Below are 23216 nucleotides of genomic sequence, written 5' to 3'. Positions count from 1 at the left end.
TCCGCTTTCTCCTTTGTGGTGCTCCCACGGCGGGCAGCACTTCGCAGGGCTAGAGAGGTGCGGGGTGGGCTCCCGGTCACCTCTTCATAGACATCTAGGCCCAGGGCAAGGCACACGTCCCTCGGGCCTCTCGGCGGCCGCGCCGATTCTGCTGGGGAGAGGGGGGGGGGGGCGACTTCGCCCTGCAGCTCTCTCCTCTTCCCCCACAATGTTTTTCATGTAGCTGTGGCACGCTGGGCACAGCTCCGCCTCGTTGCCATTGTGGTGATTGGGGTGGGGGCGCTAGGCCCTCATTATGCTGGGCATACAATCACGCAATCAGACACGGACACAGTGGCTGGGGATGGGTAATGGGCCCAGAGCACGTGCGCTCAGCCCCTTTTATTGACCAGGGTCATCTGACCTATGATGCCTGGTGGTGGGTGGGTGTTAGGTGTGCTCATTACAAAAGAACTGAGACACTAGACCGTGTCTCAGGTTACTACACACACCATGCGTGTTGCTTCAGGAGAGTAATTATGAGCAGGTACCAGTCACAAATACACCAGAACAGGGTAGCAGATCAGGTTTCAGGTACTGGTCATGTTACATAATTGTATGCATATCAGTAGGCAGGAAGGGTGTTAAGCACCTTTTATACACTGTGATAAGCGCACCAACTTTGTTTGCAGAGCATATCATTCATTGGGCATGGATGTCTAGTTGGTAGCTTTTCATGTGCTTCCGCTAAGTGGGTCTTTAGTAGTGTTTAGTTGAGCAATTCTTAATTTTGTGAATGTACAGAAATACCATGCCATGGCCACACTGAACCTCCCTGCTCGGCAACCTTTTATGGTGAAAGATGATGAAGTTAGTAACCAGAGATGGGAAGAATGGAAAGACTCTCATAAATTACATTGACACCTTCGAAAGTGAGGAACTGTCTCCTGACAGGAAGAAGAAAATTATTTTGCATTGCTTGGGGCCAGGTGGTTTAAGGGTTTACAATCGTACAAAGAAGAAACCTCACTCTGGGGATGAAGGAGTTGTCTTCACACAAGCCAAAGCAGACTTAGATGCCTATTTTGCACCTACAGTGTGTAAAGCTGTACATCGTTTTAACTTTTATAATCGGAAACAAGGCCAGAGTGAGAACATTGAAGACTATGTGAATACTTTGATGAAATTTGCATTGTCATGTAAATCTGTGGGAATTGAAGATAAATTAGTTTGTGACCAAGTCATCATGCACTGTAATAATCCCAATCTACAAAATAAGCTATGGATCCATGGAGACTCTAGTTTACGAGAGGTTATAGCCATCATTAGCAAGTCTGAGCTTACTTCCAGGTGTGCTAAAGCTGTTGTTGCATCAAGTAAATAAGGAATTAGTGAGGCTATGGTCAAAATTGTTATGGGAAGGATTTCCAGTAACAGTGACCAGGTCAGGCTCAAAAAAGAAGAGAAAAGTATGAAAGTGAAAAGTGTGAGCAAACAAAACCAGGAAGAGAGATACCTCACATCTAGCCCAGGATAAGAGGTGTCCTGCACTAGGCCAGAAATGTGCAAAATGTAGGCTTACAGGACATTTCGCATGTGTGTGTCACAAGTCGAGGCCGGTAATGTGTGTGGTTGATGAGCACGACCAAGGGGAGGAAAGGTCAGGATCTGATGTTGGAAGATTCCCAAGTCCTGTGTTTACATGAGATGAGTGGGACTGATGGCAGACAAAGGAAGAAACCTGTTTGTAAAGTGATTGGTGGTGCGCAAGTGACCCTAATGGCGGATTCATGTTTCCCATACACCCTCATCAACAAAGACACTTGGTTGGATTTATTTTGTGGGAAGATTGGTGTAGATTTAGAGAAGCCAGATGTTCATCCAGTGAGTTACACTGGTGAGGCTATTGATTTACTAGGGTATCCTAAACTGTTGTTCGTGTTTAAAGGAAGGCAAGCTGAATTCCTACTCTATGTGTCTGTTTCTGGACCTTGAATGGTGGGATCAAGGGGAGCTGAGTACCCTACTTGATCCCAATAGTCCAGATCCAGTTTTAAGTATAGAGAAGGGAAGGAAAGAAGGAAGTTTGTGGTGAAGTTTCCCAAGGTTTTCACTGGTGTTGTGGGGGAACTTAAAGGGTTTTCTCACAAAATAACTTTGAAAGAAGGAGCTTGCCCTTGCATCCACAAATTAAAGAACATCCCCATGAGTGTCAAAGATGAAGTGATCAGTGAAATCAATAAGTTGGTAGGCAGTGGGATTATTGAGCAAGTAGAGTCCTCAGATTGGGTTGCCACCTTGTTGTAGCACGGAAGGCATACGGCCACATCCGTTTGTGTGTGGACTTAAGGGAACTTAATGGATTGCGAAGTTGCTGTCAGTCACTAGGAGTATGGAGTGGTTTTCCACTGTAGATTTGACTTCTGCATACCATCAGGTTTCCCTGCATAAGAGCAGCAAACATCTTACTGCTTTTATCATCCAGATTGAGCTGTCATCCAGATTGAGCTGTTCCAGTTTAAACCGGTCCCTTTTGGATTGGCTTTGGCTGCTGCCATGTTCCAACGCCTAATGTTTAAGAATATGAGGAATGTCATTTTCTTTTAAGATGACATTTTAGTCATGGGCAGGAATAGAGAGGAACATGATAGATTTCTGTTGGAGGTACTAAGAACGTTGGAATTTTAGTGGTTGACAGTAGAAGAGTTCATGTGGAAGTTTGTAAGGAGGACCGTAACATACTAAGGGTATGAGATCAGTTCACTAGTGATAAGTCCTAGGTCAGACTTAGTGGAAGCTTTCAAGAAAGTCCTGGTACCCCAGAGTAAGGATGAGGTAAAGTCTTTTTTTAGGTTTAGCTGAATTATATTCTAAATAGGTCTACAATTTCTCTGAGAAAAAGCTTTGCATTCGGCATAAACTTAGGAAGGGGTGCAAGTTTGTACGGACTGATGAATGCCAGCTCAGCTTTGATGGTATTAAAAATGATATTTGTTCGGCATCAGCCCTTCAAGGTTTTGGAACTGAGCTCAAGAGTTTCATTATCACAGACACGAGTGGTAGAGGATTGAGTGATGTGTTGTCCCAGGTCCAGGAGGATGGAACTGACAGCATGGTAGTATTTGCATCCAGACCACTTACCTCAGCAGAGGAAAGGTACTCTGTTATTGAGAGGGAAACTTTGGTGTTTGTGTGGGGCCTTAGACACTTCAGACAGTTTGTGTGGGGTACCAGTGTCATAGTGAGAACCAACCATAAACCTCTCACCAAAGTCCTCACATCATAGGATCTAGGTTGTGTGTCCTCCAGAATCTCACGCATGTGCATGCAACTGTTGAATTTTGTTTATGAAGTTAAGTATGTGCCCGGTGTACATAACAGAATTGAAAATTTTTTGAGCAGATGTCCGCTACCAATGGAAGGTGAGGTAAAGAATGATTGGGATGGTTGGTTGGTGGCAACAATTTTTGGAGAAGAATTGCATAGCATTACTCATGCAGAATGTGTCATGGCTATTTCCCAGGATGATATCTTGGTTACTTTTTGTAAGTATGTTCAAGAAGGTTGTCCAGAAAAAGCTCACATGTGTAAGGATTTTATTCCATTTTGGGAAGTTAAGAACAAGTTATCCCTTGAGTAAGAGTTGTTGCTCAGAGGAGGCAAGTTAATCCCACCAAAAGCATTCCGAGACAAGGTGATTAATCTTTGCCATGAAGGACATCTGGGAATAGTGAAAAACAAGTGTAGAGGTAAACGTTCTTACTGGTGGCTTGGGGTGGGAAACAAAATTGAGAGGGTTGTCAGAGAATGTGTGAAGTGTATTAACTCTGATAAAACTTTGATCACCCTTAAACCTATTACAGTTCCAAGTATGCCTTGGGGGAGAGAGTGGGGATTGACATGTTTGTGATTCTGGTGATTGATCATTTCTCCAAATGGCCAGAAGTCAAAGTGGTCCAAAGGGCAGATTCTAAGTCATTGTTGTATTTCATTGGAGAGGTGTTTGGACGTCAGGGTTTGCCGGAGGATCTAATTTCAGACAATGGGGGACAGATTGTGGCTGACTGATTCAAATGTTTCATAAAGAAACCTGGAATTGTACATAGAACCACATCCCTTTATCATCCCGAAGGCAATGGAAGCATTGAGAGCTTTAACAGGGTTATAAAAGGAATAATTAAACTGTCAAACAGGAATGGATTGGGCGGATGAGTTAAGGACGACGGTAGGGGCCTACAGAGTTACCCAGTGTGAATCTACAATGCATAGCCCAATAGAATTGACGAGGGGAAGATCACCACATACTAAAGACAATATGGGTTTGTTAAATTGCAAGAAAGTTGTCTCGTGGTCAGCAAGGAGGGTAAAGGATTCCCTAGAATTGAATCAAGTGAAATATAAAAACACGTATGACCACTTACATGGAGTGAAAAAAGTGAGCTTGCGTGTGGGAGACGTTGTAAAAGGAAAAAAAAAAAAAAGGAGATTGACTTGCAAGGGGAACGTAAATATTCTACTCCTCTTAAGATAGTGAAGATTTTAGGTAATTCTGCGCTGCTTAGTGATGGTAAGGTATGGCACGCTAAAAGAATTGCATTATTCAAGGGGGGTGCTAAAGCTGGTTCAGAAGGAGATAGTTCTGGTTTGGGCACCGGGGTATGTATACATCCGAGAAAATATGATTGGGTTCAAGCTGTAATTCCTTCGGAAGTAGTGACTGAGGGTTTCACACCTGTATAGGCGCCAGTGTCGCTAGAATCTACAGAGAGTTTTTACCCCATCCCTGTGCAGCAAAGGACTGGTGCAAATGAAGCTGGTTGTGTGGGTTCGGATTGAGGAGTGTTCAAGAGTGGGATGGAATTTTATGAGAGGGGTTTTAAACTCCTCGCTGCTATTTGTTTAGCACAATTTTATGTTACACATTTTTCTGTATTGTTTGTAAGAAAGGGGAAGTGTTATATTGTGTAAGCTTGTAGGTGTTCCGGGGTTTGTGTCTACTCTGAGCTTGTAGAATGCTAGGAGGTCACTGGGACAGAGGAGACGGGAGCTGGAAGGAGGTAGACACACATCTCTGTTCTTGCGCTGTTATTGAGGTTCAAGCATTATTAAAGCTAAGCTTTCAACACAACCTGCGTGGATTCATCATTTCAATAAAAGGCAGGCATACAGAAAGCACTTTAAAAAATCAAATATACCAGTCAAAGAACAATTTGCATTCGGACGTTTTCATTCTTTTGAACAATCCTAAAATCAGGAGGGCTCGTCAAGGAGGCCATTTGCGGTCTCTGCATGCTGCCATTTTCTAGAACAAACTGAAACTATAGTCCCACTGTATGTCCAATTGAAATAAATTTAGGACATTTTAAAAATCTGGCTATTTTATTAAATTATCTCTTGCTCCATAACCATCTAATTTTCTCATTTCGCTGACCACTGGAATGACACAGAGGTTTCTGGCCTCCCTGGCACAACATTCTCTCACATGAAAGGAGAGAGACAGCATAAAATCTTCTCACTGGACCACCCTTTCCAAGACTGCACCTCCGCTGCGATAGGCTACATTTTCACAACTGCATTTATGATAGCAAGGCATTTTTATGACCCATTTTCGTCATCCTCTTTTTCCTCAAGGCCAGACCATTAAAGTTTGACTTCTTGTATTGTCCTTCATAACATTTCCGGTTCGAGCAATGGCCCATGTGCTTTTGGAGGTACTTTTTAAAAAATCTTTGTGTTGCTTGCAGTCATTGTTTGTTTCTTAAAACCATTGAAAAAGCCAACAGATCTCGCAGAGGCGAGACCCACTGGATTTGTCAATGCTTGTTCTCTAATGAAAACACTCCCCAGTGCTTAATTTGAGCAGCACCGGCAATTCTTTCACAGGGCCAGGGCTATGATTTCTGGTTCTGCAGGTGGTGGTCTCAATATTAATTACCAAATTTAAAATAAAAAGTACCACATACCTTGCATGGTGACGGTCTAGTATGTTTTCATAGGCAGGCATAATCTGTTCAGGCAGGCATAATTGTGTATCATCACTTTAGTGATGATGTCGTCACGCCGCTCATGAATACAAGTCATCATTAACGAATGGCTTGCATTCTATTTCTGGAGTCTGCTGCACCCAGCCACTGCCTGAGCCTAAGCCTCCCATTGGATAATTGTACTGGGGGCCTGCAGCCCTGCATTGCTACTATCCTCAACGTGCTTGATGTGGCTGTGGCCCACCGCAACTTTTGTGCGCTATGGAGTCACCTGTAGTTTCCGTGTGCTGCTTCAAAGCATTCTAATTGCTGAGTGTGCTTGAGCCCGGTAGATGCGACAGCCATACTCACATCTCACAGGCATTGCAGCATTGCGACTGGGGACAGTGCTTGTGCTGTGGCAGGCAGGGTCACAGCAAGCTGAGCAGTGGATGCCTATGCCGTCGTCATAACTGGACCAAACTAATTACAGGCAGCACTAGCAGTGACATGACGTGCTGTGCTCAAGCAGCCTCCTGACCTGCAACAAGCCCAGTCAGACCACACTGATTATTATGTTCCAAAAATGTATTTTTATTTGGTGTACATTTTGTTTTTACACTCATCTGTCAGTGTAAGTAAAGAAGTAAAACGCATGTCTTAGGGGACAGACAGCAAAGCATGGTTACATGATAGAGACTGAGCCAGTGCGGGTGTTGAAAGTTGGGCACACCGGAGGTAGAAGTGGGCTGCAGCCTCCTTGGCAGCATTTTCAGTCCCGGCAATTCATTTTTTACAAATTAAGCACTGCCTCTCCCTATACATCCTAACATTACGATATCAGTCCAGGTTGTTTCAGTCATCACATCTTATCAGTTCCACCTGGCGTTAGAAAATACAGGTGTAGTAACCAGTTTCATAAAAACTATTTCACAGGAATAGGGTGCGAACACCCACAAAAGAAAAACGTCATAGAAGAAAACTTCAGGTAACATACATACCAAGAACTGCTCTAGCCAAATTGCCAACGTAAACCAATCGTCCATCTTCTCGACTGACAGACGACGAGGATGTGGTGAAGTTTCTCAAGTAATTCACACAAGAAACTGATATCTGCAAGATATGATCAAAATGCTGATTAAAAACACTTCTGAACTCTAATTAAGTATTGCTCTTCTGTTTAAGAAACCTCAACCACGTATTGCGCACAGGTCATCTAGAAATTGTTTCTAGAACTTCTATTTAGCCGATTAACTGTACTCTCCTGGCTCTAGTGCTGCGTGATTCTAGACTTACTCCAATTTTACATTAGCTAGCGATGGGTGCAAGAGAAGTCCAGAAACTGCATTAATGCAAGTCACGGTTTACCATTGCCCAACAAAAAGGAAGGGGGAAAAATATATATTTTTTAAAGAATCTGACCTTACATATCATTGGGCATGTAAATGAATGCCACAACAGACCGAGACAAGCTTACGATACATGAAGCACACTGACAAAAACTAGCCTGAATATAGGACTCGTGCTGCACACACAGAGCTTAGTTCCTTATTAGACACATATCAGACGAACCCGGAGATGATGCCATGAAAATTAATGACAATTAATAATTTAGTGCTGGACAGTGGTATTTTGGTTATATTATTAACACTTCTTGAGTTCAAAATGTGCTGCGGCATTGCTTTCTTGGCACTAAAGAAACAGAAAAACCTGAAAAAAGGACTACCTGCTTCTGCTAATCGAAGTTTAGTGTTGGAAACATGTGGTCATCTACAGCATAAAGGTCATCCATAATTTTTATGGACATGCATCCGAAAGCTTGATGGGAGTGACAGAAAATGGGAGGCTAAGTGTATTGAATGCACCGCTTCGGCATATAAAAAATGGCAAGTATAATGGAAGTATTTCAAAAACACAAGAGTGACTCATATTTCCATGTGAACGGGGATTTTAGCTACTTAGCTAGCAACAATTATTCACAAGGATCTAATTTTGAACAAAGTTTTATTTTCCGCAAGTTTTGACTTGCAATGATTTAAACATAAACAGAAAAGAATAAATGGAGTATAGCATATGGTAGAATCAATCTACCTAGATTAATTAAATAATTACAATATTATTTGATGCTGTGAAAAAGGTAGCCAAGGAATATAAGGATGTTTACTGACTTCAGCCGAAATCGGTAATATATTTATTCATCATTACAAAAATGTTTATAAAATAACACACCAATTTATATTTACAGTGCAAAAGCAGTGATTCGTACGGTCGTTAAGAAGGAAAAAACTGACATTTTTGGCCCCAGTGAACTGACCATAACCAGCGCTCATTAGAACATTTATTCTGGTTCACTATTCCAGACCAAGGACCAGATTCTTCTCTGGTGCTTTAAGACTATCCTTAATGGTTGCTGATGACATTTAGACCCCTCTGAGGATATGAAGGTCTCTTCAGGACAGGGATTTCCTGGGGGCTGCAAAGCATTGATTGAAATTAGTAGGGTCTAGTGGGTGGTGTGTGAGGGCTACTTGAAGGAAAATGCTACTTACCACTATGCATCTGTTTGTGGCATGTAGAGCTGCAGAATTATATACTTGTGCATTGATCGCCATCTGGTGTTGGGCTCGGATGTTTGCACTTTGTTTTTGTATTGGAAGAAGTTCTTTTTAGTCACTTGATAGGCGACTCCTCCTTACAACAATAGTGAGCATGGGCATCGACTCCATCCTCAGATTGTTTTTCCCCATAAAGGGCGATGATGGAGTTTGTGAGAAACAGAAAGAGAGGACCATGTGTGATGTATCAAAGTAAGATAGCACTGCAACAGATAAAGATATCCAAGGAAGCCGGGTGGGCATATATAATTCTGCAGCTTTACATGCCAAGAACAGATGCATACTGGTAAGTAGCATTTTCCGTTCGAGGCATATAAGCTGCAGAATATATACTTGTGCATAGACTCTACAACAAAACTCTCCTTAGCGGTGGCCACCTGTATCTGCTGCAGTGGTTTGAAAAAGTGTCTTTAGGACAGCCTGGCCCACACAAGCCTGTTGTTTTGCCTGCACATCTACACAATAGTGTTTTGTGAAAGTGTGCTGTGTAGACCATGTTGCTGCTTCACAATTGTCATCTATGGGAATGTTCTCTAAGAAAGACATAGAAGCCCCTAGTTTGCGTGTGAAATGCGCTCTAGGGGGAATGGATAATGTACGCTTTGCTTTTTGGTGGCATATCTGGATACATTTATTGATCCACCTGGTGATTCCAGCTTTTGATAAAGGATTGCCTTTATGTGGTGGTGAGAAAGCTACAAAAAGTTGTTTAGTTTTCCTGAAAGTGTTTGTCCTTTCAATGTAGTAAAGGAGAGCTCTTTTGACGTCGAGCGGAAAAAGGGGCCGTTCTGCTACTGAGTCTAGTTGAGGGAAAAAAAATGGTAATTCAACAGACTGGTTAAGGTGGAAAGCAGAAACAACTTTTGGTAAACATTTAGGGTTTGTCCTAATAACCACTTTGTTGTGATGTATTTCTAAAAATGGTTCTTGCATGGTTAATGCCTGGAGTTCACCAACTCTTCTGAGAGATGTGACCGCCACGAGGAAAGCAACTTTCCATGTGAGAAATTGTAGCTCACATTTATGTAAAGGTTCAAAGGGGGAGGGGGACATGAGCCGGTAAGGACAATGTTTAGATTCCACACTGGAGAGGGTGGAACTCTGGGAGAAATTATTCTTTTAAGGCCTTCCATGAATGCTTTAATGGCAGTTACCCTAAACAATGACAAGTGTTGTCTGTTCTGTAGGTAAGCATCTATGGCAGGAAGAAGTAATTGTATAGATGTGAATGCTAGATTACATTGTTGTAGATGCAGGAGGCAACACATAATGTTTTGAATTGAAGCATCAAGTGGATTGATTCTGTTGTTATTGCAGTAGATCACAAATCTCTTCCATTTAGCTGCACAGCATGCTCTAGTGGTAGGACGTCAAGCCTCTTCAATGACGTTCATACAGTCTGGCGGGAGATTGAGGTATCCAAACTTTAACACTTCAGGAGCCAGATCGCTAGGTTCAGTTGAGCTGGATCTGGATGCCTGATCTCTCCATGGCTCTACGTGAGAAGCTTTGGGGGAAAAGGTGAAACTTTGATGTGGAACTACTGAGAGTTCCAGTAGGGTTGTGAACCATGGTTGCTGGGCAAATGATGGAGCAACTAGGATCATTGTGAAAGACTGTTTGAGTTTGTGCAGCAGTAATGGAATGAGCAGGAGAGACAGAAAAGCGTACGCAAATCTGCCTGAACAGTTCATCCATATTGCATTGCCTTTGGACAATCGGTGTGGATACCTGGAGTCGAAGCTTGGTCATTTTGTGTTTAAATCTGTGGCGAACAGATCTATGTCTGGGTGGCCCCACATTTGATAAAACAGATGAGAAGTTGCGGATGAAGTTCCCATTCGTGGATCTGTTGTTTCCGACGACTGAGCAGATCCACAATCTGATTGTGTTCCCCTGGAAGATGTTCTGCTAAGAGGTATATTTTTTTAGGATTGGCCCATCTCCATATGCTAGGCTTGAAAGCTGCAGAAAGTGTCCCCACCCTTGTTTTTGTATATAGTACATTGCTGTCATATTGTCCATACGGAGGAGGACAGCTTTGTGTATGAGATGTATTTGAAATGATTTTAATGCGAGAAAAATCGCCAGTAATTCAAGGTGTTTAATGTGGAGCAATTTCTGTTGACGGGTCCACATACCCTGAATGGTATGGTTTAACCCCTTGACTGCTGGCCCGTTTCCGCCCCTGTGCTGTAAACAAATGAACAGGGGCGGGCCATGACGAACCCCAGCCGTCATCAGCACACGAGCACCGTAGTGCATGACGGCTGGGGTTCGTCATTAGCATGCAAGGGGTTAAGAGCTGGTGAGCGATGCGTCCACTGTTAGCACTATCTGTGAAACCGGGTATAGAAAGGGCCGTCCTCTGGAAAGGCTTTGTCTGTTCCACCACTGCAGAGAGCGATTTGTGCAACTGTCTACCAACACCAGATCTGTAAGCTGACCTTGAGCCTGGTTCCACTGATGTGCCAAACATTCTTGTAATGGACGCATTTGGAGTCTTGCATAAAGTACGATTAAAACGCAAGAGGACATCATCCCTATTAGTTGCATAAACACGCGAGCTGGTACTGAATGTTGCGGGTTGAAATTTAGTTATGAGAGCTTGCATGCTGGCTATCCTGGCTGGGTTGGGGTATGCAAGGGCTTTTGAAGTATCTATTGTGGTGCCTAGATACTGTTGGTTGTGGGACGGTTGAAGATGTGACTTGGTGAGGTTTATTGTGAATCATAAGTTGTGCAGGAGCTGGATTGTTTTGTGTGTGTGGTACACAATCGCTGTGTGACTTGGCTTTTATGAGTCAGTCGTCAAGGTAAGGAAACACATGAACGTGTTGTCTTTGCAAGTGAGTTGCTACCACTGCGAGACATTTTGTGAAGACTCTGGGTGCTGTAGTGACTGCGAATGGGAGCACTTTGAACTGGTAGTGCCGACTGTGTACTACAAACAGTAGATATTTCCTGTGAGCAGAGTGAATAGGAATGTGAAAGTGGGCGTCCTTGAGATCTAGAGTAGCAAGGAAATCGCCTTGTCAGAGCAATGGGAGGACCTGTTGGAGAGTGACCATGTGAAAGTAGACGGATCGTATGTACAGGTTTAACGTTCTGAGGTCTAATATTGGCCTGAGAGTACCGTCCTTTTTTGGGATGAAGAAGTAAAGGGAGTAAATCCCTGTGCCTTGATGGTGTATGGGAACTGGTTCTATTGCATGCTTTTGCAAGAGAGGTAATCTCTTGTTTTCGAAACGTGAGATGTTCTGCGGACATCGGACGTTGTTTGGGTGGTATTTGTGGAGGAGTAGAGGTGAGTTTCAGGCAGTAACCATTCTGGATAATTTGGGTCACCCACCTGTCTGTGGTGATGGAATTCCAGACAAGTATAACTGTGATTGTCTTCCCCCGACCGGAGTGGAATGGTCTGGGGGGGGGGGGGGGGGGGAGTGGAGGGAAGTCACTGTTTTGTGCTAGGGGAGGTGTGGGTATTATTACCGCAGCCTCTTCCTTTGTTGTTATTTCCTCTATAACCACCTCTAAAATATCCTCTGTTAGAGAAAGTTTGAGTGGGGCTTTTGTAGGAAGAAGTGTTGTCTGTTGTTGTCTGGAGGCACCCCTATAAAAGGAGAGACAAAAGGAACCTCTAGGTGACTGCAAGGCCCCCATTGTTTTAGCTGTTTCAATGTCTTTCTTCATCTTCTCTAAAGATGTGTCTACCGTAGATCCAAACACGTGTTCTTGATCAAAAGGCTGATTAAGAATTTGAGACTGTACTTCTTGTTTAAAACAAGATTTGCGTAGCCATGCGTGCCTGCGCAGTAAAATACTTGTTAACGGCACGAGAGGCTGTGTCCGCTGCATCAAGAGCACATTTGATAGAGGTGTTTGTTAATTAGTTTTCCCTCTTGTATGAGGTCGTTAGCTTTAGACCTATATTGTTCTGGAAGATGTTGCATGAGTGTCTCAAGCTCATCATAATGCGCCCTATCATACCTGGCCAACAAAGCTTGGGCGTTGGCAGTGCCCCAGAAATTTGCTGCCTGTGACGCAACCCGTTTACCAGATGCGTTAAATAATTGTGATTATTTAGGAGGGGCATCACCGGTTTGTGAATTTGCCAGTTTACGGGCATTAGACACTACCAGAAAATCTAGAGGGAGCTGTCCCTCAATAGAATCTGGATCATTTGGGCCCAGTTCCTCTACAGGAAACATTCACCTGGTATAATCCTAGTAGGCAGCTCCGGTCTTCTCACTCCAGCTTGATAACTACCACCAGATTCAAGAGGTCTCGGAATGGTGGTAGAGCCTTTGGTGTGATGGCCTCCCGTATATGGAATGAACTGCCACTAATGCTTAGACAGGCTAGCTCGTTGATTGGCTTTAGGAAGAGCCTGAAAACCCGGCTCTTCCCAAGCAATGGGCTCTAAAACATATCTTTAAACAGCTGACTGATTTCTCCTTATTCAGGCTTCTCTTTGATCCAAGCGCCAGGATACCCGTAGGGTGACAGTTATGCGCTATATAAGTCTCTAATACAATACAATACAATACAATTTGGAGCTGGTTTATATTTTTCATCAACTCTAGGGTTGAGAATTCTAGCCACGACAGGGTCTTTAAACACATCAGGGGCATGTTTAATCATACATTTTAACATAGGTAAAGTACTTGTTGACTTTTGTGAATGTGTAAAAGTCTCTATAAAAAAAAAACTAAATTCTACCCCATACTTGACTGCTCCATTTATGAGTTGTACAAAACCTATGTTGTCATCTCGAGGGGATGGTTTAGATGGGTACACGGCCAACAATTCACAACTAGATTTTCTGGACCTCACGATTTTCACTGAAAACAATACTTTGCAAACTAAAACCTATACGAAGCCAAAGGCTAAGAATAGCTTACTATCCTAGAAGAGCTATCACCCAAAGCCACTGAGGGACAATCTCCCATACAGCCAATTTCTACGACTCAAAAGAAATTGTAGTAAAGACAGTGACTATAAAATGCAGGCCCAAGAACTTAGTGAAAAACTAAAGGAGAGGGACTACACTCCGAGTACTATTTCTAAATGCAGAAAAAGAGCAAACAACCAGCCGAGAGACTGTCTCTTAGAAATCCATTACAAAGAAGAGGTGCCAGACTTAACCACCTGCGTCACGACTTTCTGTCCATCTACCTATGAAGTCCAAAAATTGGTAAACAAAAATTGGCATATACTGAACACAGGAAGATTTGATTGGCCAAAACCGAGATTTGCCAACAGACGAACCAAAAATTTTAAAGACGCATTGGTACACACTCGACCCACAAAAAAGAAACCACCTGTACAAATAAGAGATGCCTCTATGACACCGATAACAGGACACTATCCTTGTGGGACATGTGTAGCATGCAAATCAACTACAGCATCAAAATCATTACAGCTAACAGAGACCTTACTATGGACGCAAAGACAGCGCACAAATTGCAATTCTACCCACGTCATCTACATGGTAAGCTGTCCATGTCAGAAAAAATACATCTGGATGACTTGTAGAAAAGTCAAAACAAGAATAGGGGAACACAAAAGCAACATTAGATTAAAAAAGAACACAAAACTATGTTCGCACTTTGTGGAAATGAACCATTCCTGTGACGATCTCCGCTGGACTGTGCTAGAAATGCTAACAGATAAGTCACAGAATGCAGAGAAAACACTATGAAAAGGAACAGAGGTGGGTGAATCGTCTCCAAACCTATCAACAGGGTCTCAACGATAATGTCCCATGGCATCAATTCGCAAAATAGTAACACTCGATGAGTAACATAGGCTTACCTGAGTGTATAAGACCCACAATAAAGCCTAATATCATCTTACACACCCTCTGCACTTAAAAACGGAGTACATCTGACTATCAAACAAATATTTTTCTCTATGCTCGAATAACAGCACAGAACGAGAAGTTATGCCCTATTGACATCGCAATGTAACAAGTTTGTTCACTGCCTACAATTTCCATTGTCCACAACATCTTAGTAAGCGGAACATAAAGTGTTTTTGAAACAAAAAAAAACATCCTCCCATTACCACCCATGGCCCTTTAAATACGAGCCAAACACGCGCGCCTGACGTCCAGGGGCAGAGTCAGCACAAGCCACAGCATCTCAAACCACGCGGGTAATGGCGGCTCCACATCTATTTCAAACAACCGGTAAGGTGCAGGAGGGGTGATCCTAACAATATGCCCTCCTTCTCTCCAGCTCTGCGCTCGCTAAGCGGCAACTCCCTGACGAAGAAATACGCTCTTCGTGTGCAGGTAGGATTCATTAAGACAAAATCTGTAGCCCGGCGCTAAACAACTTTGAATGATGTTCACTCCATATCATTTGAAAGATTTCTCGATAACGGGTGTAAATTAATCCTCTTTGTGACCTGGGGCCCCTTGCGATGTGGGGAACAAGCACTACATTACGAAAGTATAATGGCCAATCAAGCTAGTTATGTTATCTTGTTGAACAAAACGAATAAAAGAATGTATTGAGCAAGACATTTCTATAATAGAGCAGTAATTGCAAAAGGCTTTCGAATTTAACAGGGCACACACTGCAATTGATTGTGACAATCGTAGCTATCGTTTATACTACCACACAGATCCTTTGTTGTATGTTAAAACACGATTTTGAAATATACCATTAAACACACATCAATAAGTCCTCAATAAAGATGATATATAGCATAAATGGTGACAACGTGGTCATAGTGCGACGTTATAGAGCCTACCACCCCCCTTTATTAACACCTCAACATTACTCCGAAAATACAAAATAATGATGTAACTCTCATCACACATAGCTCCAAAAGAAAACTTGGTCTTCTACCAAACTGGTCCCTTTCTCACCTGCACTTTAGCGATAAATAACGCAACCATCTAAAAGATGATAAACCCCCCCCCCACACAAAAAAATAACAAGACAATCAAAAAATGTTGTATTGTTGTCTGTCTCTCTTTTTATATTATAGATCACTGAGAGCACGTTTGATAACTAGGTGCTAAAAAGTGGACACTTAAATGTACTACACAAGTCGTGTGAGTATAAATATCCCTGTATGTTAGTCCTGACGAAAGCTCCACAGACCCGGCTGGGCCAAGAGGAGCTGAAACATGTTGACAAGCTTATTCTGAAAATACTAATGGATCTAGTAACTCGATCTATTTAAAGTACCTTTATATTTTACATCAGTAGAATCTCACCTCTTATTAAAGTATTTGGGTGAGTTCCTCTTTTTTAACATTTCTTTTTAATAATTTTTCTTTTTCTCCACATCTTTTTTTGGGGGCAACCCTCAATCTCTGGACACTGCATTCTATACCAGAGGTGCCTCTGGATGAGGCTGGCATTGAGCACGTATTGTAACATCCAATGATAATTGCCACAACATCAATGTGGGGCGGATGAAAAATATATACCGCTTTTTAGATCAACATTGTGTTTTTGAGGGTGTTTCATTTACTCTTCTAACCAATGGTTTAGAACTGTAACAAGTGTCCTTTTTTCTTTTTGATAAACCGAATACTTACCATGGGGAAATAAGCGGACACGTTTTTTTCCTCCTCCCTACCAGTTGATTACTTATTAGATGGGTATGAGTCAGGCTCTGGTATATCTGGGATAATATTATAATCATCCCAAGGGTCAGGTGGTGGGATACTGTGGCTATCATCATCGTCCCCTTGTGGGTCTACATCCCCATCCCCACTCCCAAAGTCATCATCATCTTGTGTTGCAGGTGAAGATGGAAGCAGTGGAAAGTGTACTGGAGAAAGTGGTACAGTTAGAAGATTTTGGGGGGAGAGGGGGTCTGAAAAGTGAAGTTGCTATGTCTTTCTTCTTTTAGGGTATCTCGGGTGCCTCCGAGGTGTCCAATTTACTCTTCTTAGGTGGTATTGTTGTGACATGACCGAGACCAGGGTCAATGTGTAAAGTTTTTTATTTTGGATGCGAGGGATCTGGTTGAAACAGTTCCTTTGAGCTACTGTCTTTGGTTCCGAGTGGTGCTTTGGTTTACGCTCTGTAGCTTTAGGAGGGGTCTTGGTCTCCTTATGCTTTGATGGAGTTTTTGAGTCCGAAATCTTTTTCGGCTCAGAAGAATTATGGAGTTTTTTTGGTTCCGAGGGCTTGTCCTCGCTCAGTGTAAAAGCCGTCTCTGGTGTTGATAGAACAGGGCGTGGCACTGCCTGTGGTTTTGGCTTTTGTTTCGGTGCTGGAGGTGGCTTTTCAGTACTGCTATGTGGCTGGTTCAATCCCGAGCCGTCTGAAGGCTTGTCTCTGGACTTCGCAGCCAAGCCAGAGGGCGGGGCCTCTGAAGAATTATCTTGTTGTCGACGTGAGCCCGAAGGCGTTACCGGAGCCTTATCTTTTGTTTTAGATGGGGCAGGGATTTGGGCATTCACGATCTGTTGACCTGGAGTAACCGTCTGATCCTCAGCATGTGACTCATCGGCCTCGGAGACGCTAATGTCTTCATCCTTCGGTTCTTGTTCTTCTGGAACATCGGACCTGCTTCGAAGATGTCGTCTGGCGCCGAGGTAGTTGATCAAGACATTATGTGATGCCGAGCCCGACGATCACGTATGGTCTTCTTTGATCTGAAGGAAGCACAGGCCTTGCAGTCTTTGTCCTCGTATCCTGGAGAGAGGCAAAGGTTACAGACCTCATGGAGATCAGTGTGTGGGAATGTAGCACCACACAGGGGGAATTTTTTTAATGGAGTTCTTTCTATTGACTGCAGGACCTGATGATGCAGATAGGCCCAACGGCCCGCATCGATGACCGGAATCGAAGGTCTCAACAAATTTTTGGATGCCTGTCGAAGGGGAACGCGATCGAAACAATACCGTCGACCGGCGAGGGATTGCGTGTCGAAGGGGGATCGAGTACGACACCGACCCGGAGCGCAGCAATTTACATCCGAACCAGATGGCAGAAAAAAACAATCTGAGGATGGAGTCAATACCCATGCGCACTAAGGGGGAGTCACCTATCTAGTGACTGCAAAGAACTTCTTTCAATACAAATAAAAGTGCAAACATCCGATCCGAACAACAGATCGCGATCTATGCACAAGTATATATTCTGCAGCTTATGTGCCTCGAACATATATTTACCCAAAACAATAAATGCTGTTTCACCCAGGACTTTTAATCTTAATTACATTTATTGCATGTACATTCAACCACTTTATTTTTTTAGCAGACAAATCAAGCATCAAAGGCAGATCTATTAGACCGGTTAAATGCACCTCACACACAGTTCCAACCATTTAAAGCCCAGTGCACTTCTTTTCCAGTACCAGCCGTTTATTGATACAGTTGTCCAGCAGAACCCAATTGCAGATAGAAGTGGAATGGTGCACCCAGAAATATAATAGTCCACAAATCTTCAGTTGCATTTGAATTTCATCAGGGCTGTGGTATGTTAATATTCATCAGAATCCTGGTTCGAAAATTAGTGATTGCCCTATCAAAATTCATTGGTCAGATCAAGCAAAGCTGCAACTGGATGATCTCCATATTCCCGAGCCAAATTTGGCAAAATATATACAGCTGATCCAATATAGGGTGGGGCAATAATGTTCCCCATGTGATACCTGAATTTGTATCACAATTGGCCTTCCAGGTCTCTTCCTAGTGCCCTAATCATCAAATTGCAGCTTTGCTTGATGTGACCAATGATTTTGGATACTGTTATCACTAATTTTCGAACCAGGATTCTAATAAATATTAAGATACAAGAGCCCGGAAGAAGTTCAAATGCTTGTTTGAATAAAACACATTGGCTGGATGTTCGTTTGATGGATTTTTTTTACATGTCACATGGAAAGGAAATAAAGGAAGAATATTTTTTAAACACCACAGAAGATTTGTGGACTGTTATATTTCTGGGTGCATCATTCCACTTCTTCTACACTTCATTTTTTAACTCCAACAAAACATTATCTAGTAAAATTGTATCACACCCATCTGTCAAAAGAGAGATTTGATTGCCAGAGACATGTGGATGAAATATTACACCATATGTATGAGGGAATTCTCTCACACCTGTAGCAAAGGATAGAGGGGATCCACTGATTTCTGAGCCTCTTTAGTAAGCCAGTCTATGTTACCGCCAGTCTAATATGGCTCGCAGCTTAGAATATACTAGTGTCATCAGGTTTCTCCCATAAAACAGGCCATCTAGTGTCCTTCCCAGATTGGGCTATCCCCAAACACTCTATCAGATCAATAGGCTTCTGGATTCTTTTTTGCACTTGCTAGTTTTTCCTTGTAAGGCTTCAACTGTCATGGTATTCAACATGCCAGGTGTTGCTTGTGATCCATGTTGGAGGAGTCTGGCAGCTCAAGCTGCACTCTAACCAAGCAGGATCAGGTCTGGTTGGCATTTGGTTCGTCCCTGTTGAGTGGCACAGTGGGCAAGAAAAGATATATTGGAATAGTACCCAGAGTAAATGCCACTGGCTGAAATTATTCCAGCATTTAACGCATCAAGTTTTTGTTTTCTAAGGTTAATAGCATTTCTTCACAATGACATTTTTCATTGCTTTTACACCTTGTCAAGTTATTTTTTTAGTATCTTTTATTCTTTTTTCACCAGAGACTTAGTTATGAGACTCTCTGGGAATTCCAAAGTTAACAGTTCACAAAAGCAGGTAGAGACACAGCGGAGATGGGAGGGTTTGGCTGGGTAGAAGCAAACGGGGGAGAGAGCAGCACACAAGGGAGAGAGCAACACAGAGGGTGGGGGTATTTGGAAGGAGAGAAGTATATGAGGGAGAGAGCTAGAAGGCACATGCACTCTCCTGAAGTGCTAAAAAAGTAGATCCCTCGCAATGGAAGAATACAAGTCAGTCAATGGAAGAATACAACTCATTCAATAACAAGCATTTACAATGCAATGGTTTCGCCTTTGGAAAAGTTAGAGCTATTGGCATTGCTCATGACATTTCTTTTTTTTTTTTTTACTTCTAAATAAATGGCATTGTTGTTTACATTGCAATAGGTCTCACATTTGTTGGAGTTGGAGCTACTGGCATTGTAAATGGCAATGTTTTTTATTCATGCTTTGTTAGCAGTGGAGTGATATTTTTTTTAAGTGCCCACTATACCATATTATAAGCTTTTATAGCAACTATACAGTAAAGCTATAGCTATTTTAACGTAAAAGGGTGTAAATGGATGAATACAAATACCAAAAAGAATCTTAAACTGTATGGTGGAATGTATAGCAGGTGACAGACTACCGATCACAACATACGTACTTTAAGTAATTGTGGAAACCATATGTAATAAAAAAAAAAAATCGGTATTATGGGGTGTCAATGACGCTTATGCAAATGATGCTCAGCTGGTGAAGTGGTCAGCTCGGTTTGCAGATGCAAAGTGGTGAAAGGTGAAGTATTCAGCTCTGTCTGCAGGCACAAAGGGATGAATGGGGAAGTGGTCACTCTTCAGCTGTGAACATGCTCTTTACTGTTGCTCATGGGCATCAAGAGAATCTGCCAGGTCTGAGTCATTTCAGACACCTTATGTGAGGGCTGGGGTTTGTAAATGCACCTACATTAAACACCACTAAGAGATGAAGCGATTTCTGTGACATCACGTGATTTTTCTCCAAAATGTTTTTTTCACTTTCACTTTTTGGGTTTTCCGGGATGCTCTGGCATAAGATTCCCGGTTCCACCATGATTCGTTTTGTACAATAAGAAAACACAATAACTAAAAATACTCTCAAACTACGGTTTAACAGAGACACCTTTTTCTGTGTAAAAAGCACCTCACCATGGACCAAGCAGGGGCACGTGCCCCTAATCCACAGCAGGATTGAGACACTTCTCTGACAGGAGTTGTGCCAACCCACCTGCAGCCAACGCCATGGGTCACAGGAACATGAGATAGAGAGAAGGGGAGGAGATAGAGAGAAGGGGAGGAGATAGAGAGAAGGGGAGGAGAGAGAGAAGGGGGGATGAGAGAGAGAAGGGGGAGAGAGAGAGAGAAGGGGGAGAGAGAGAGAGAAGGGGGGAGAGAGAGAGAAGGGGGGAGAGAGAGAGAAGGGGGGAGAGAGAGAGAAGGGGGGAGAGAGAGAGAAGGGGGGAGAGAGAGAGAGAAGGGGGGGTACATGGAGAGAGAAATGGGAAATAGGAGAGAGAAATGGGTGACAGAGAGAAATGGGTGACAGAGAAATGGGGGACAGAGAGAGAAATGGGGGACAGAGAGAGAAATGGGGGACAGAGAGAGAAATGGGGGACAGAGAGAGAAATGGGGGACAGAGAGAGAAATGGGGGACAGAGAGAGAAATGGGGGACAGAGAGAGAAATGGGTGACAGAGAGAGAAATGGGTGACAGAGAGAGAAATGGGTGAGAGAGAGAGAAATGGGGGACAGAGAGAGAAATGGGGGGCAGAGAGAGAAATGGGGGACAGGGGACAGAGAGAGAAATGGGGGACAGAGAGAGAAATGGGGGACAGAGAGAGAAATGGGGGACAGAGAGAGAAATGGGGGACAGAGAGAGAACGGGGGAAGAGTCTGGAAGGGTGAAACGAAAGGGAGAGAAGGCGATAGTTCGGGGGGTACAGGAAAGGGGCAGGAGGTGGACAGGCAATATACATTTTAAAAACAAGCGGTAGATTTGGAAGAGGAAAGCAAAAGAAAGATAGGGCGAGTACAATGTATCAATGGAGGATGTGAGAGGATGGGAGGGAGAAAGGAAAGGAGGGGGCATACTAAGTGGAGAGGGGTGTGTGAGGACAACGGTGAGCGGGCAGGAGGGACGGCGAATGGAGGAGGTTGAGCTGGTCAGGGTGCGAGGAGAAGAACGAGAGGGAAAGGCAGAGCGAGGAACCAACGAGGAAATAGAGGGGAAACGCGAGAGGGGACGGCTGGGGCATAGGGGAGAGTGAGGGCAGAAGAGAGCCACCCACACACACACACACCCAGAGCCCCCCCCCCCCCACACACACACACACACACACACCCAGAGCAGTCACATACACACACACTCTGGAGCAGTCACACACACACACACACTGGAGCAGTCACACACACACACACACTGGAGCAGTCACACACACACTCTGGAGCAGTCACACACACACACTCTGTAGCAGTCACACACACACACACACTCTGGAGCAGTCACACACACACACACTGGAGCAGTCACACACACACACTGGAGCAGTCACATACACACACACACTCTGGGGCAGTCACATACACACACACTCTGAGGCAGTCACATACACACACACCCTGGGGCAGTCACATACACACACACCCTGGGGCAGTCACACACACACACACACACACACACACACACACACACACACCCTGGAGCAGTCACACACACACACACACACACACACACACACCCTGGAGCAGTCACACACGCGCACACACACCCTGGAGCAGTCACACACGCGCACACACACACCCTGGAGCAGTCACACACGCACGCACACACCCTGGAGCAGTCACACACGCACACACACACTGGAGCAGTGACATACACATACTGGAGCAGTCACACACACACACACACACACACACACACTGGAGCAGTCACATACACACACACACTCTGGGGCAGTCACATACACACACACTCTGAGGCAGTCACATACACACACACCCTGGGGCAGTCACATACACACACACCCTGGGGCAGTCACACACACACACACACACACACACACACACACCCTGGAGCAGTCACACACACACACACACACCCTGGAGCAGTCACACACGCGCACACACACCCTGGAGCAGTCACACACGCGCACACACACACCCTGGAGCAGTCACACACGCACGCACACACCCTGGAGCAGTCACACACGCACACACACACTGGAGCAGTGACATACACATACTGGAGCAGTCACACACACACACACACACACACTGGAGCAGTCACATACACACACACACACACTGGAGCAGTCACATACACACACACTCTGGAGCAGTCACATACACACACACCGTGGAGCCCCGGTGTGTCTAAGACGACAACGTACGTTTATCAAGCATCTCAACAAAGCATCAAGGGAACCCTGTTTTGCAAGACTATTTCACCTCAGTTATCATACCACAAATGAGCGGTTTTAAAAAAGAGACCATATTCCATATTTTTAATTGTACACCATGCACCCATAATGACATTTATCCCATATTCAGGTTTAACCATGCTCATTCTTGCGGCTCAAGTTCCTGCTGAATGACTTGTGCAGAGGTGGTCATGGTGCAGTCAATGAGGAGAAAGGTCACAGTTCAAACCCTCTAATCAATACCACTGTCGAGAAGGCTGCACAGATTTACCAGCCCTGGATTTAAAGGTATCCTGGCAACAGCATCACCCCACGCCTGGGCGCTGACACAGCAGTGACGGATTCACAGGGAGAGGACCCCTTAGCAGGGTCAACGCCGTGTACCCCCCAACTCAAACCATAAGACAGGAAGTCCCACGCACCCCAGCCTTTGAAGGCACTGCCACACCCCACGTTTCAATCAATCAATGAGCATAACACTCGCACCCTCAAGCTCAGATTCACACTCGGGGAGCCTAACGGGGATAAGGAGACCATTCAGCTTCTGTTCAATTTCATTTTATGGTCACAAC

General features: G+C 43.9%; 1 protein-coding gene across 1 annotated transcript in view; it reads right to left on the bottom strand.

Moving 5' to 3' along the window:
* TMEM70 (transmembrane protein 70) overlaps window positions 1-23216 on the bottom strand; it is a 91040-nt gene that overhangs the window by 29260 nt on the left and 38564 nt on the right. Inside the window, exon 2 of the mRNA XM_086965893.1 lies at window positions 6944-7055. Within this exon, the coding sequence (XP_086822019.1) occupies window positions 6944-7055 (112 nt within the window). The remainder of the gene's footprint in view (window positions 1-6943; window positions 7056-23216) is intronic.

The sequence above is a fragment of the Lissotriton vulgaris genome, chromosome 4_1 (assembly GCF_964263255.1).
Source record: "Lissotriton vulgaris chromosome 4_1, aLisVul1.2, whole genome shotgun sequence".
NCBI classification, from domain to species: domain Eukaryota; kingdom Metazoa; phylum Chordata; class Amphibia; order Caudata; family Salamandridae; genus Lissotriton; species Lissotriton vulgaris.
Note: the sequence above shows the minus strand (reverse complement) of the source record. Positions and strands in the feature narration are given on the sequence as shown.